At 59.2% G+C, this 16,246-nt stretch overlaps 2 protein-coding genes across 2 annotated transcripts; one reads left to right on the forward strand and one right to left on the reverse strand.

The window, feature by feature from the left end:
- Window positions 1–1,776: 1,776 nt before the first annotated feature.
- On the forward strand, window positions 1,777–8,330 carry MFIFM68171_08888 (Ankyrin repeat-containing domain protein; the record flags this gene model as incomplete). Its single annotated transcript, XM_071064307.1, has 2 exons — window positions 1,777–6,090; window positions 6,156–8,330. 2 exons carry the CDS (start codon window positions 1,777–1,779, stop codon window positions 8,328–8,330), a joined length of 6,489 nt encoding a protein of 2,162 aa, XP_070920408.1.
- A 604-nt stretch (window positions 8,331–8,934) lies between these two features.
- On the reverse strand, window positions 8,935–14,692 carry MFIFM68171_08889 (chitin synthase; the record flags this gene model as incomplete). The annotated part of the gene is made up of 3 exons (XM_071064308.1): window positions 8,935–8,966; window positions 9,043–14,303; window positions 14,382–14,692. 3 exons carry the CDS (start codon window positions 14,690–14,692, stop codon window positions 8,935–8,937), a joined length of 5,604 nt encoding a protein of 1,867 aa, XP_070920409.1.
- Window positions 14,693–16,246: the final 1,554 nt, after the last annotated feature.

A 16,246-nucleotide genomic window follows, 5' to 3' on the forward strand; every position in this document is an offset into this window, starting at 1 on the left:
GAGGGTCAAAGGCTGTATTTATACCCGCCATTGTTTTGAATTCGAATGACATGATGGTTCATTTACCTCTCATCCTGACCGAACAGCTAGAATGTGTGGTTGGCACGGATCATGAGAGAGGTCCACCGAGATGCCGTCAGATACATACTCAAGCGCGTTAGTTAGGTAGTATGAAAGGATCGTGAAGTTATCCAGGGCCTGTGTATTTTGTTCAATATGCGAGAACATATCCACTCATCACGTGCAATATCCGAAGCCCACTGGCAAACGAGTTCTCCTGTCAGCCCGGCGTTCCAACGTTGCTACGTGCCATGTATACCACGGGGCCAGTTTGGCGGCTCTGGCCAGGCTTGCCCACTGGATTGATCCTTTCGGCTCTATCACATTACAGTAAGCCTCTTCGCTAATGTCAATTTGGGTTTAGTGTAGGCGTCTTCGATACAGAGTCCGAGATACTGCTGCTGCCCCGAGTCCGAGCTGTCGTGATTACCGCCTGTTCGTTATCTGTAAGTGTGGCGCCTCACTTTCAGCACCCCAGTTAATAAAACGGTGAGGCAAATTACAAGAGAGTACCTCTAATTCTCGCACTCGACTGGCAGGACCACAATAGCCGCTGTGATTCTCGAAGAGGGTATTGCTGTGACATAAGAACCACTGGCTCTCACAATTCCACCGGCGTCTGGCGTCCGACGTCTATGCAAAATTCGGGTCAACAAGAGACCCCTATAAATCCTTCTCCACATGTGCCAATATCTTTAGATTGATGTTGTGAATTGGTAGTTACTAGTAAATAGACTTGCTGTCCGCTTCTCGAATAATCGGGCATGGAGAACAAAACATGGCTGACACATATGGTCCATCGCTACTACGTGATAGCTGAACAAGTATATGAAACCGATTCTTTTTGCAGCTGCAGGAACAGTAACATTTTTGTGTGATTTCATTAACCACTCTTGGGCCGCCGTGCACGTGGTATAAGATACCCGAGATGGTTACTAGAGACATGTCATTCATTGCCCGAAGTAGGGAGGTACTACGGTAATAGGCGCTATAACACATTCCTAGCACACCTACGCACTTCACCCGCAGATCAGTCAATATTTGCATCCATCTCTATGGCCATCCGTATTGGGATAAGTCCTGCAGCGGGGAATATAGGCATGTCTCTGACTCTCATGACGCCCAGGCTCTGCAGAGGGCCATGGAATCTCATTGGCCATAGAGCACTAATACAAAGCCACTGCTCTAAGGAAACACCTTAGAATGTAAACGATTTGGACAACGAGGGTCTCAGCCGCCTCCTCCCGAGCGGCGAGACGATATAAGGCCAAGTGTAGAAGTCTTGGCGCCTGATCGTTCGCAGGCGTTTGGCTGTGCCCCGGGAACAGGGATGTCTTCAGCGTAAGTATACAACGTTTCAGGTATGAGTATCACGCTCATTTCCCCCCCGTTCTTTACTTGGCCTCTGTAGGCACAACTTAGCGAGCTTCCTTTCATCAATCACAACGCTCTGCTCTCGAGCTAAGTCTCCTGCTCTATCCTGCTTCCGGTTGTGTCGCACCGGTAGGCAATACTAGGCAGCAGCGGCAAAAGCGAATGATTCTTAAAGCAGTCCTCAATTCCTCGGGCCAATCAACTCGGGCCCAGGGAGACGTGCGTCGCGTTGGCCGAATATAAGTTGTTCCTCCTGCATCCATGGTCTGACCTTTTTTTCATCTTCCCTTTCTTTGGTCTTATTTCATTGGTATTCGAGAGAGACCCATTCGAAGTCCAATCATGGATTACAACAGCGATGTCGACATGGATGTCGTCGGCAGTGACGAGGACGTCGCCTTCATCGGCATGGACGACGTGAGCAACTACAACCCTGAGAACATCCTGCCCGAGTCGCCCGCAATCATCGATAAGATCCGCCAGTGGCTTGATCCGACGCCGTACCGCCATGAGGGCGGCGAGTACCGCAGGCATCTCGCCTCCCATGCCGAGGGGACGGGCCAGTGGCTCACGGCCACCGAGGACTACCAGAAGTGGCACTCCGGCGCCGACCACGGCCTGCTCTGGATCAAGGGAATCCCCGGCTCGGGCAAGAGCGTCTTCGCCGCAACGCTCGTGGATGCCCTGGCCCGCGAGGGCCATCCCGTGCTCTTCTTCTTCTTCCGCCAAATCATCGACGCGAACCACAAGCCGGTGCATCTGCTGCGCGACTGGCTCGACCAGGTCCTCGAGTACAGCCCGCCGCTGCAGAGGGACCTGAAGGTTTACGTAGACGAGGACCGCCCTGATCTGAACCGCGAACTCGAGAGTGTTGACATCGACGACCTCTGGAAGCATCTCAAGACGGCGCTGGGCTACATGCCCAGGGTGTACCTTGTTGCCGACGCCCTGGACGAGATGGACAAGGACAACGACGAGTTTCTGAGAGCCCTTGCGAGCCTCGGACTGTGGAGGCCGGCCGAGGTCAAGGTCCTCATCACGAGCCGTCCCGTCAGCACGGTCGAAGGCCCCCTCCGCGAGTTTCCGACACTCCGGATCCGGCTCGAGGAGCGTCTTGTCGACATGGACATTGCCACGTACGTTCAGCACGGCCTGGACACCTCCGCCATCTCGGCCGAAAATCGCGCCCTGATCAGGGAAGCCGTGCCCGGCCGCGCCAACGGCCTGTTCCTGTACGCCAAGCTGGCCATGGATGCCTTTCTCGAGCCCGGCGCCGACGTGCAACAAGTCTTGAAGGTGCTGCCCGCCGACTTGAACGCTATGTATGCCGACCTGCTCCGCGAACACGCCCGAAGATCTGGCGTGCCCAGCGACGTCCAGCGTATCCTTCTGTGTTGGGTCACGCACGCTACTCGTCCGCTTCGGCTAATCGAGATGGCAGAGATGATCAGCGTCACGCACAACGTAGCCGGATGCCGCGGCGATCTGAGGAGTGCCAAGGCCTTGGTGCGCGCAGCATGCGGACCGCTGCTCGAGATCCACCCCGACGAGACCGTCTCCGTAGTACACCATTCCCTCACCGAGTTTCTCCTGGGTTCAACGCGGCCTGTGGAAGATGCAACGTCGTTTCCGATCCTGATGCCCGGCCCGACTCATGAACAACTAGCCGTCTCCTGCATCCAGTACCTGCTGTCGTCCGGATGTCTGGAGGGCTACGGACATGTCCATAATACCCACGGCGACAGCTTGTGGCACGCCTCGGCCTGGAAGTCCCGCAACAGCCTGAAGCTCGAGTTCCCGTTCGCCGAGTACGCCTCCAAGAACTGGCCTCTTCACGCCGCAAAGGCTGCGAGTGCCGGTTCGGAGTTTGCCACGTTGCTCCCGGCCGTGGACAGCTTCCTCACACCAGGCGAGAGGCTCAGCGCCTGGCTCGACTTGGAATGGAAGCCGCTTGCGACCAAGGGCGTCACACCCTATCATATTGCAGCCAGATATGGCCTGACCCCCTATCTCGGACATCTCATTAGACGAGATGGTAGTACTGCAAACGTTGACCGTGTTGACGCCATGGACCAGACGCCATTGTTCCATGCAGCCTCGACAGGCCACGGCGCGGCGGTCGAGCTGCTTCTTTCCGCCGGGGCTGACCCGGATCGGGACAACACGCATGGACACAAGCCCTTGCACCGCGCGGCAGCCAATAACCACGCCGACGTCGTGACGCTTCTCCTAGCTGCTGGAGTGCACCCCTTGACAGGAAAGACGCGCGAGAACCCAGGCCGCCGATGCGGCAACGCGCCGCGAACCGCTGGCCAGACGCCGCTGATGTACGCCTGCGAAGCGGGGCACGTGGCGGCCGTCGAGGCCTTTCTCCCGTACATCAAGAAAGCCGACACGGTTCAGCGAGCGCTCGACTGGGCTTCCAGGGCAGCCAAGCCAAATGTAGTAAAGCTTCTCATCCAACACCCTAGTGTCGACGTCAACGCCAAGGTACGAGGGGACACAGCCCTCTTCAACGCGTGTAAGAGCTCCGACATCGAGTCTATGGAGGCGCTTCTCGCGGCCGGGGCGGATGCTACTATCTTGTGCAACGACAGCGGCTACGAATTCGCAGGCATCCGTCTCCGCGCCGGTGCCAGGCCTTTGGCGGTCTCTCCCCTTGAGGCCTTTTGTAAGTCGTTGGGCTCTCCGCGACGTCACGAGCGTCACGAGCGTCACGGTACAAAATCACGGATGGGACCCGAAGAGCTCCAATACGGTCTAGAACTGCTCCTCCGGGCCGGAGCTGATATCAATCGACGTGACTCTTGTCTTGAAACCCCTCTACACCATGCCGCCAGCAATCCCGCTCTTGTGCGCCTCCTCTTGGCTGCCGGCGCCGATCCGACTGCCGAGTCAAGCGATGGCAGCACCCTTCTACACACTCACTTCCGGGACCAAGAAGGGCTCGATATCGTCAGACTACTTGTCGAGGAAGGGAAGGCCGACATCAACAAACGCCGGCTCGTGGATGGGAAGACGCCCCTTTCCGTGTTCGTTTCCGCCCTGGATGACATTCATGGATTCAAGGGCCTCGACTTTGTCTTGCGTTTCATCAAAGAATTCCGCCCCGACCCCACCATTGCGGACGATAACGGTAATACTCCCCTTCACCTCGCGGCTTCGCTCAAATTCGAGAGATTGCAGACTAGGGTAGTCGACGCCCTTCTCTCCTCTGGTGCGAGGGTCGACCAACGAAACCGCCACGGCGATCTGGCGATCCACGTTGCTCACGAGACATCCATCATTGAACTTCTCGTAAGTCGGGGGGCCGACCTCGAGGCTCAGGACGGCAGCGGCGCGACGCCGTTGATGCGAAGGCTGACGGCGCTGGACTCGCGCACCAATCTCGAGGACGTGGTCCGTCTTCTGAAACTGGGTGCGAGGCTTGACACGAGGGACTTTAGGGGCCGCACCCCCCTCCACCAAGCCGTGGCCCAGACATTGCGCAGCCGCCGTGCAATCCCTGTCACCGTGTTGAAGCACTTGCTGAGCCTCGGCCTAGACCCCAAAGTGGTTGATGGCGCCGGGAATACGCTGCTGCACGAACTTGTGCAACACCATTCACATCGCTGCCCCGGCACCTGCATTTCGGTTTTCGAGGACTTGGTTCGTCGTGGCGTAGACCCGGACTCTGTCAACTACGCCGGTCAAACTGTGCTCCATGTTGCTCTCGGCAAGCAAGGTCCCCTCCACGCGGCCATTGTCGCGGCGTGTAAGAATAGCATCGATGTTGCCGACAGCAAAGGCGTGCGCCCGATACACATTGCCGTTGACACATCCCAGGCTGCCGTGTCCGAACTGGTGGCTGCCGGTGCCGATGTTTCGGCTCCGACGCACGAGAGCCTGACCCCTCTACACATTGCAGCCCGATGCCGGCAGAGCAACATCGTCGGCATGCTGCTTGAGGCCATCAACGCGACCGCCGACCACAGAGACGCTGCCAGAGCCGTTATCGATGCAGTTGACAGGGACGGACGCACGCCTCTCTATTACGCCTGCCTGTCCGGACGTCCGGAGACCGTCGCGCTGCTTCTGGAGGCGGGCGCAGAGGTGGCGCGTCGCACCGGGGAACTCGTCGAGGCCTGTGTGAACTTCGAGGTGGCGGAGAAGGGGGAAGGTTTGGCCACCGCGAGCAGATCAGCAATGCCGCTCCGCTTCGCAGATCTCCAACTCCCAAACTATGATCACTGGAGCACCCGTATCGACGACATTCTCTCCATGCTTGTTGACCACGGTCTCGGATTGTCCGGGGAAAATGCGTACGGCTTAACACACCTGCGACTAGCTCTGCGCAACCCAGCCCACTCGTGTCCGGACCATACAGTCCGATCTTTCTATAAGCTGAAGGCCCAGCTCGCTGGTGACGCCCCCTCGAGCGGCTCATTACCAGATCCGGCAGGACCTCTTCTGCCACCGAACATGCACTTCGTCCGCCGATGGGCTGAGATACGATGCGAGGCGGCCGCTCGCGTGTTCGAGGAGGTGGATCTCGTTTCACGGGCCAAGGGAAACCCCCAGCATCAGGCACAGTTGCTGCTCGAGCTTCTCGCCAGGCGTGAATTCGACCTCGTAGAGCAGCATGCAAACCCGGAGGGTTTGATCCGTCTCTCGACTGTTACAACGGGTGGACCTTATTACACGCCCTGGTTGCGCTCGGCCACGCTTCCCTCCTGGCCAAGGTTGCGATCCAGGACGACGTCAAGCGGATCGACAACGTCGAGTGGCGCAAGAAGCAGGAGAACCCAAACAACGGCAGGGCTAATCGTACCGGTCAGGACCCCGTATTGCCGCTTGTCGTGGCGGCCTGCAAACGCGAGCTCCCCAACATGAGCGTACTGCGCTTCCTGGTCGAGCAGATGAACGCTTCCGTTGACGCTTACGAGCTGACTAATGGTATATTCCGGAGAGAGACGGGCGAGTACGAATATTCTGCGGGGGATTCACCTCTGCATGTCCTTGCCAGTGGGAAGCAGTGGTGGCAAGTCAGCGAAGCCCTTCCCTATCTCCTGTCGCGAAAGCCAGACCTCGAAGCCCGTGACCGCAATGGCGATACGCCTCTGCACAGGGCGCTCAATATCCTGAATCAGGAAACTGGCCCTTTTCACAGACAAGCAGTGAAGCTTTTGGTTGCAGCAGGCGCCGACGTCAACTCCATCACGAACAACAACAAGACCCCCCTTAGCCTGGCATTGACCGACATCAAGCTCATCCACTTACTCATTGCCAACGGCGCAAAGGTGACGGCAGAAGCCGTGTTCGGGGCCATTGAGAGGGAACAAGTCGACGTTCTAGACGCGCTTCTCTCTGCAGGCGGCGGTGTCGACCCAGATAGGCTTCGAACCAAGCCCACAAAGACCTGGACACAATACGTTGGGCTCGCCGGACCGGGCTACCACCTGCGGCAGCGCGGGAGGCACGCGCTGCATTACGCCGCAACGCGGCACGGAAAACGCATCCGGAGCGCCGAGCGGGAACGCGAGTTACGCAAGAAGACGATAGACATGATGAGGATCCTTCTGGCTCACGGGGCGAGCCCCTTGGACGAGTTCGGGATTTTCAAGTCTGAGGCTCTGAAACACGACCAAGAGACCACCGCTGTTGACCACGCGGAGGGAGAGCCGCCCGAGTCCGAGTTGCAATATGTCACTGTAGCCCATGAAGTCCTATCGGAGGGCGGCACGATCGAGCCGTTCCTCGAGATCCCAACCCTCGACCTCGAGCACCGCAACAATAGAGGGGAAACCCTCCTGCTCGCTGCCTGCACGGATCTGGGAACCTTTTGCAGCACCGTGGACCTAACTACCCTCACCCAAGACGCAACACCAGCAGCAGCGCCCTTCCTCATCGACTACCTCCTTCAGCGCGGCGCCGACCCCACCGCCCGCGACAACAAGGGCCGCAATGCCCTCCACCTTGCCCTGGACTCGGCCCGAACCGTTCGTCTCGAGAAGTGGAACACGATCCACGCCGGCTTCCTATCCGCGTTCTTCTCGCTCCTCTCCAGAGCCCCCTCCCTCACCAACCAGCCCGACGACAGAGGCCGAACCCCGCTCCACGTGGCCCTCCAGGCCCTGGAGACAGGCTTGCTCGACCCGCCCGCTTCCGGCATCAGCAGCACCAGCGACGCCGACAACACCACCACCACCACCACCACCACCACCACTACTACTACTAGTACTGTTACTATTACCCCAAGCATAGCCGAGACCATCATCAGCTGCCTGCTCGCCGCCGGCGCCGATCCGCGCGCGGTGGACGGGGAGGGCAACACGGCGCTGCACTTCCTGGCGCGGACGCTGAACGTGCACCGGGCGAGCGCGGGGCTGTTCCGGCGGTTCGCAGGGGAGTTTGGGGTTGGGGTGGAGGCGCGGAACGCGCGGGGGGAGACGGCGGCGCTGTTTGGGGCGCTGGAGGGGACGGGGCGGCGGCGGGGGGGCCGGTGGAGGGCGTGGCAGGCGGGGCGGGCGGGGCGGGCGGAGGACGGGGCGTGGCGAGTGTTGGAGGAGGCCGGGGCGGACCTCGCGGCGCGCGACTACGCCGGGCGCGGCCTGCTGCACCGCGCGGCCGAGAGCGGGCGGTGGTGGCGCGAGTACAGGACGCTAGTGCGGAAGGGGCTGGATCCGATGCAGCTGGATGCCAAGGAGCGGACGAGCGTGGATGTGGCAGCGGCATGTGGGAATGAGAAGGTGTTGGCCATGTTTGAGAAGGACGGTGCCGACGGGAAGAGGAAGATGAAGAGAGACGGGGAAGAGGAGGCGGAGGAGGAGGAGGAAGAGGATGATGATGATGATTATTATGAAAATAATGCTGGCACCTACAACGACTACGACGACGACGACGACGAATACTACTAGAAGGGTGATTAGTATCGTCAAGCGCAGATAGCTCGGTTGGATGGCGGTATGGCGGCAGATAAGTACATAAAATACGATGCGAATAACGGCTAGGATGAGAAGGGTCTTTTGTCCCCCCCGTCTCCGTCGTCACGGAACTCGCCGAGTCCTGATGGACCAGATATTCCTGTTTGTCGTCGTCGTCGTCATCATCATCATCATCATCATCTTCATCATCAACCCCTTGTGTTCGTAACATCCATGGCCCATACTTCAAGGCGGCTGCTACCACCAGAGTCCAAAAGAACAATCTCACAGCTATTATGTATCTACTTAAAAACACTACCCATGATATGATGCAATGATGGGACAGGACACCAAGGAAATGCAAATACAAAAACCAAAGGAAAGACTCAACATTGTCTTTTTCCTTTCCCACAGTGGAAGCACCCAAACTAAAGTGTTTAACCCCCTTCTCTTTACAGGATGGACAAACAATGCAACCATTAAATTACTAGTTCAGTTCTTTGGCCTCAATCCAGTTACTCTCCCAAACCAAAAAGACTTGCGCTGTAAAAACAACAATCCAAAGAGGGAAAACAGACATCGCCGCTGGTAAGCAAGCTTACAACTGCCCCGACAGAATCGCTGTGGTTGCTATAAAATTCAAAAAACGTCAGCCATCAAACATCGTCATCGTCATCGTCATCAAACGAACAAAGAGAAAACTTACCATTGTTGATATACGCCCTCCTCGAATCGAGCGGCACCCCAAACCTCCTCTCCAACTCCTGCTTCACCCCCTTCTTAGTAACCGTCATCAGGTCCGCGGTCCTAAGAATCTCCCGGATCTCTGCCAGCAGCGCGTCGTCGCTCGGCATGCCCGCCAGGTTCGCGGTCCCGAGATCCTGCTGTGACCCGCTCTGGCCTAGGAACTGGGACCCACCGAACTGACTGGCCCTGTTGCCTGGCATCATGAGCATCTCGGAAGCGGCGAGCGACATCCTGCTCGGTGCCGCCGGCATGGGTGGTATGAAGCCGCCCGCAATGGACCCAGGCCGGCTAGGTGTGTATCCGCCGTACTCGGAGACGGCTGCGTTCTGGCGCGTGGCATACGAGTAGCCCGAGATCTCGGAGCGGGCGTCGTCGCGCGACGTCTGCGCCTCCCATAGCTCGGCCTGGTACTCCTCCCACTTCTTGCGGGGGATGCTCGCTGGATCGAACTTGCCCTCGTCCGAAATGACAACCTTCTTGCCCCTCTCGCCGGCCACGACACGCGTGTTGCCCCAGTTGAAGTCGTCCATGTGCCAGAAGGCGTAGAGCGGCAGGCCGAAGCTGAAGACGGGGATGGCGAGCACGTACAGGATCATCCAGCCGATCATCTCCCACTTGCGGCGCAGGATGAAGATGATGGCCTGCAGACCGTAGATGGCGCCGAGCAGGACGAAGGCCGTGATGGGCACCACCGTCGCCCGTTGCGTCACCATGACGATGAGGTAGACAATGTACGCGATGGTGACGGGCTGGACGACGGTTGAGAGCAGGTCGATAAAGACGATGAAGCGCATGCTGAAGCAGCAGAAACCGCACAGCTGGTTCAGGGGGATGAGCTCCATCAGGTTGTGAACAGTCGAGTTGATCCAGCGGCGGCGCTGCGAGAGGAACACTTTCCACGAGTCGGGGGCGATCGTCCACGCATGCGCCCGGAAGATGTACTTGGTCTTGTACCGGGAATGGAACTTGAGCAGCAGCGTCGTGAGGAAACGGTCTTCGCCTAGGTGCAGCAGGTTCTTCATGTGCAGAGTGTCGACACGGATGGTCGAGTACGCCTCGACGACCTCGCGGCTGACGAAGAGCGGCTTGCCGGTTTCGGCTGCGCGGATCCGGTACATGGAGAAACAGCCGGGCAAGCACGTCACGGAGCCGAACAGCGACTCAAACGCCTTGGATAGGTTGTGCGAGATGTAGTACTCGTACACTTGGATCATGGTGACAAACGACGACTTGGCGTTGGTCAGGGCCGTCTCACCGCACACGGCGATCAGGCGCGTATCGTCAATGAAGGCCGACACCATGCGCGTCGCCGAATCGGGCGCCACGACCGTATCCGCGTCGATCTGCAGCAGATACTCGTAGAAGGTGGGGTTGACGCCGATGATGTTGCGGATCTGGTGGTACATCTCGAGCTCGAGCGGGCTCATGGGCAGGTTGTAATGCACGCGGTTGAGGAAGCGCATCAGGATCATCTGCGAGTCACGCTTGCCACGGTTGCCCGGGCGAGACACCTCGGACGGCTTGCCGACCTTGACCACGACGAGGAAGGGCACGATGTGGCCCTGCACTTCGTACAGACCCGAGTACACCTTGCCCATGTTGTGCTGCTTGAGACCCTCGCCCAGCGACTCGAAGCTGAGGGGCTCTGGGTCGACCGCCTCGGACACGCCCAGAATATCAAGCACGATGCGCGGCGTGGGCCGGTCGTTGCCCTGACCGATAATCATGCCGTCGCAGACAATGACCAGCAGCTTGCGCTTGTCGTCGTAGCGCATGCGCGCCGCCGAATCGATGGCGCGCCGCAGCGACTCCTCATCTTCGGTATATGCGGGGATCTGACACATGATGAACTTGTCGAGGTTCTCGGGCATATTCTTGGTGCCAAACTGGAGCGCCGCGAAGAACTTGAAGGCGATAACGCTGGCGAGAAGGACCGACACTGCCAGCACTAGGTACTCGGCAAACTTGCACTGCACCGAGCTGCGGGTATCCACGTCGGCCACGTAGAACAGATTGTCCAGGCACAACTGCATCCTCCTCTTCATCTCACGGTCGATGCCGAGGGAGTGCCAGAGCGCCGTTATGTCATCGCCCGATCTCTGCTGGAACAGATCCACCACGAGCTGGTGCATAAAGTTGACCGCATCCGGGTTTGTCGGCTCCGGCGCTCCCGGGGGGTTTTGCTGCCGCCGCCCGTTCATGACGTACGTGGTGAGGTCGTAGACGCGGTTGTTGAGGATGGCGATAGTCTGCTTCTGTTCGCTGAGCGTGCGCACGTACTCGGCCGAGTAGCCAATATTGCCGACCTTGTAGTTGGCCCGTAGCATCCTCATCCTCTGCGAGAACCAGTCGGGCCGGCTGTCGTTGGTGAAGTGGCGGAAGTCATGGTACCGCGCGTTGAGATCCTGGCTGCTGATGACGGCCGCCGAGCCCGTGATGTTTGTGCTCTTGTAGTCGAGCAGGACGGCCGGGTCAATTCTGCCGTTCTGGCCCTCGCAGAGGGCCGATACCTGCACGGGGAACAGCGAGGTGATGTCGAGGCCACCGTACTGCGTGAGCATCCTTTCCGGCAAGTAAGGAGGGTAGTGGCGCCTCGTGAAAGCGCCAATATCGAAGATCTGGCCGCGGATCGAGGCGTATGCGGCGCGGCCGTCCTTTCCGTCGTGACGCGCCATCTCTTCTGGACTGTAGACGTACTGGCGGGGGCAAATCAACATGGGGAAGACGACGATGAAGAAGGCGGCCACCAGACAGCTGAACCAGATGATCATGTTGATGGCCAGCTTCTCGCGCCAGGCCATCCGCACGTCCTTGCGAGGCATGCGGCCGAGCAGCCGGATGGCAAAGTCGGGGATGAAGAAGGTCAGCAGGTATACCATAAAGACCCATCGTTTGCGGGTCGGGCTGTCCTTGTACTCCTCGACCTCCACCATCTCCTTCTCGTTGCCGCGTTCCGCCATCTGCTCGCGCGTGTCCAGGTTTTTGAACATGTCGCCGCCCCCAAATGCCGACGCGCCGGCCTCGGACCGCGCGTCTACATCGTTGCTACCAAAGTAGCCCGCCTTCTTCTCGTTGCCGAAGCTGGCCGGCGTGGCGCCTGCCGAGAGAAGCAGGCGCTCCTTGGACACCTCGAACGGGTTCGCAGGCGTAGTTCTGCCGTCGCCCATATCCGAGGGGAGCCCGAACCGGCCAGACTGCGAGAAGTTCTCGCCCAGCTGCATGAGCTCAAGCCAGCACCGCTCGCTGAGGAAGACGCCGGTTGCGCCAATAGCCACCTCGTTGTTCGGCCACCGCTTCTCTTCCACCACCATCTCCACTTTCTCGCGCTCACTGCCTACCAGCACAGTCTCGGCATCTGCCAGCCCAAGGAACTCGCCGAAGGGCAGGAACAGGCTGAAGTCGGCTGCGCGCAACCGCTGGCTGATTTCAGCAATGCCAAACGTTTGCACCTGCGTGCGCACGCACTTGCTGTCGAACTGGTTGGCGATGCGCCGGTCGTTGGGCTTGAGGCAGAAGACAAAGTAGCAGTTAGTGCCCGGTGACGTGACGGACCGTGTGACGTTCTCGAGCGCCGAGAGGAACTGGCCCGACGCTCCTTGCTCCGTGGCGCGCGTCGTGAGCGAGCGGCTGCCGTCGCCAGTGTCGCTACCCTGGTCGAGCGACATTTCACGCTCGGCCGCACGGGCGCGAGCGTTGCGCGCCGCCCCGGCCCGCCCACCCCGCGACATGATGCTCGGAGCGCGCATCGGCCTTGAGCTGACCGAGGCCTGCATGACGGTCGTGCGCTCCTGTGGGTGGACCACTGTTTGGAGCACTTCCTGCCCGAAGAGGCGGGCGACGAACGGGTTCTTGGTCGAGTTGATCAGGTTCAGGAGGTCGCCCGAGATGACCTCGCCATTCTCCTCAACCAGGCCTTTGACCGGGTAGTCTACCTCGCCGGCAAAGTGCTTGACGGTGAAAGTGGCGGCCGTGTTCTCGGTGAAAAAGTTGCTGCCAGGCAGCTTGGCCGTGGCCGCGCCGACCTGAATGGCGGGGTTCTTGCCTTCGAAACGCTTCCGCAAGCTCTCAAGCATTTGCATGTCGGTGCGGTGGCGGCGTGTCTGGTCGTCCAGAATGCTCAGGAGACCGTTCCCAGGCTTCAGCAGCCCCTTGACAGCATCCGAGTTGTCAAAGTAGCTGGTAGGGGCAACGGAAACCTCTTCAGTCTCGAGCATGTCTGCCTTCCGGTCAAAGAAATTTTGCAGCGCCAGGTTGTACAAGGATTCGGTGGCGGCATTGGTCAGGAGCTGATCGAGGGTCGAGCCGGTCGACGACTGCTGCTGGAAGCCGGGGAAGTCGACAATCGAGATGGTGTTTGCAATCGAGTCCTCGGCGGCGCACAACCTCTGGTTGATACTCTCGATCACATAGGCAACGAGAAGCGAGTACAGCGTCCGTGCTAGCTCGTTGGCGTTCCCCCGAGCGCCGGCAGGGTCGAGCAGGACCGTCACCCTCTCCTTGTGAATCATCTTGGTCTTGTAGCCCAGCGTCGTTTGGAGGTCTTGGGCGCCGACGCCCAAGAAAGCCGCAATGATGCCGAGAACATCCTTGTTCTTTACCGTGGTGGTGGTCTGGGCGCCTTCGTGCGAGAAGCCGCCGCTGTCGTCTCCTGTAACCATGGTGCTAGAGGACGTCTCAAACTCTAACTGGCCAATGTGCAGGATGCTGGCCAGAATCTGGCAGATCTCGGCGATCTCGCTCCGGGGGAACTCGAGTTTCCGGAGCGCCGTCTTGAACAGCTGGAAGCCCTCGGCATCATTGATGCCCACCTTTAGCTGGGTCGGGTGACCGAGGTACTTCCATCGCTTGTCCGACGTGCCGGGAGCGTCGAAGCCAAGGTGCGTCTTCTCGGCGGCACTCGTACCAGCCAAGAGGTAGTACAGCACATGGAAGTTGCGCTCACCTGTCGGCACATCCGCTATCCTGCTCCTCTCCAACCGATGATCCAGCAGCTTGGCGCCAATGAGGAGGGGGGTTGTGGTGGACGCGGTGTCATACTGGAGTTCGTAGAATAGACCCGCCTTGGAGGCTGTCGGTGTCGTGGCCGTCTTGGTAGTGGTGAGCGTGTCGAAAACATAAGCGGCAAGAGAGACCTTGGCCGAGAGCGGAGTGGACGAGCGGTTAAGGATCGACGTAAGGAGGTGAGATCGAACCGTCGTTTTACCCGAGCCGGATTCACCACTAGCCCCAGGTTAGCGTTTCAACGGCGACAAGCCCTAACAAGACGCCGGGGCATTGGCGGTTTAGGGGCTCTCATACAGGAATAAGATGGCTTGATTCTCAGACCGATGCCCTAGCCGGATCATGGCTCTCTCAGCCAAGTCCTCGGCGGCGGACATGGCACACGAGTCCTTGGAGCCATCGCCCTTCGTCGACGTTGTGTACGTGTTGAGGCAAATGAGCGCGTGCGACGACAGGCGGGCAGTAGGAATCGAGACATGGAAGCGACTGGCGAGGTGTGCTGTCAGGTGGGTGTCGGATTGGAGATGGGCGGGCAGCGAGGGCAGCGAGGGTTGCGTGTGCGGCCCTCCGCCATTCCCGCTGCCGGACGGCGACAGATTGAGAGCCATGACGGGCGGCGCTGCCAGGAGCTGGCCGTGGTTAACCTGGACGCGCTGCTACTTTCCAGCAGTCAAGTCAATCCACGGTGAGATTTCGAGTGTTGTTTTGATGGCCTTCAGAGTTTCCGAGCCGGGTGACTCTCTTCCCCCGAGAAGCCACTCACTGGGCTGAATTGGCTGGCTGGCCGGCTTGGGGCCCCCCCGACGTACAGCGACAGCGACAGCAACAACAACAACAGCGGAACGTACCTTCGCAGCCGCTATGTTTGGTTGGGGCCAAACAATACGCTAAAGGCGAAGGTAGACCAGGAAGTAGGAAGGAAACCGAGTCGAAACGAACGTCATGTGCAAAACGGCGCCCAAACGAGTGTCGGAAAGAAGGTTCAAGGAGCACAGAAGCAAAATGCACGGCGGGGACAGGAGTCGCCCGGACGATGCGCTATTCACGGCCAGTGATTGCCCAAACAGCATGCATGCACTCCCGGGGCAGCGCAGGATGGAAAGGGGGCTTCGAATAGCCTTTTTTCCGAGCTGGGTGTGACTACGGCGGGCGGAACAGGCCAGGTGTGCAGGTTCATCCTCATACGAGCCCGCCCCTCAGTGAGGTCCCACATGATTGGCACGACGCAGGCCCAAGCCAAGGTGAGGATCGTAGTTCCAGGTTGTGGTTCAAAATAAACAAGATCTGGAACGCAGCCGATGCAGCCCACAGCACCTCGGAATCCGTTCATTCTGGCCACTATACTCCGTACGCTACACACCCTATCCAGGCACCCTTTTAGCATTGCGAGAGAACCGCGTCGAAAGCCGTCTGCGGTTCCATCCTACACCACTCGTATCGCAGCGCTGAATTTTCCTCTGGCGCCGACGGCTTCCAGAACATTGTATCGCAGTGGCCCCATGCTCCGGCACTGCTGCTCCACCGGCCGGCGTGGGTGACGGGCCACTCTTCAGGGGGACAGGGGCCATGATTTGCGTCGGGCGTCCATTTCCGGCAACCTCGCTCCTTGGCCCTCTCGATAGAGGCACGTCTTTGTGCCGGCCATCCGCCTAGATAATTTTGACCGAAGTTCTCGAGTTGAGGACTCGAGGCTATCTTGAAAAGAGAGGTTGGAATAGCCGCGTCGAATTTCCAACAGCGATGGGCCGCGGATGTCACACAAACCCCCAGACTACGGCGTTACGAGGACGAGTTCCAACTCGCAACCCCCAACCATGGGTAGCGAATGGGCCCGGCCCATCGCCGAAGTCCGCATTGATTGGTTGGATCAGGTGGCAACCGGGCACGACCGAGCCGGCGGGTGCAAAGGCTCTGCTCAGCCCCATGGAATCTTTCGTGCTCGAAACACGATCGGGGACTGGCGTTGTGGTCGTCGCCGGCGGGGTGTCTCTCAGATATCCAACGGCGATGCTTCCCCCGCTGTGCCAGCCTCCTACGCAATCCGCTGTGTGAGGGTATGCTGGCTTGGGGCTAGCACCAGGCAGCGGACAATGCAGAGGATTGAGGAATATTGGTCTGTGTCTGTACCTGTGCCTGTGCCTGAGCCTGAGCCTGTGCCTGAG

The sequence above is a fragment of the Madurella fahalii genome, assembly GCF_045866475.1.
Source record: "Madurella fahalii IFM 68171 DNA, scaffold_5, whole genome shotgun sequence".
Taxonomy (NCBI): Eukaryota; Fungi; Ascomycota; class Sordariomycetes; order Sordariales; genus Madurella; species Madurella fahalii.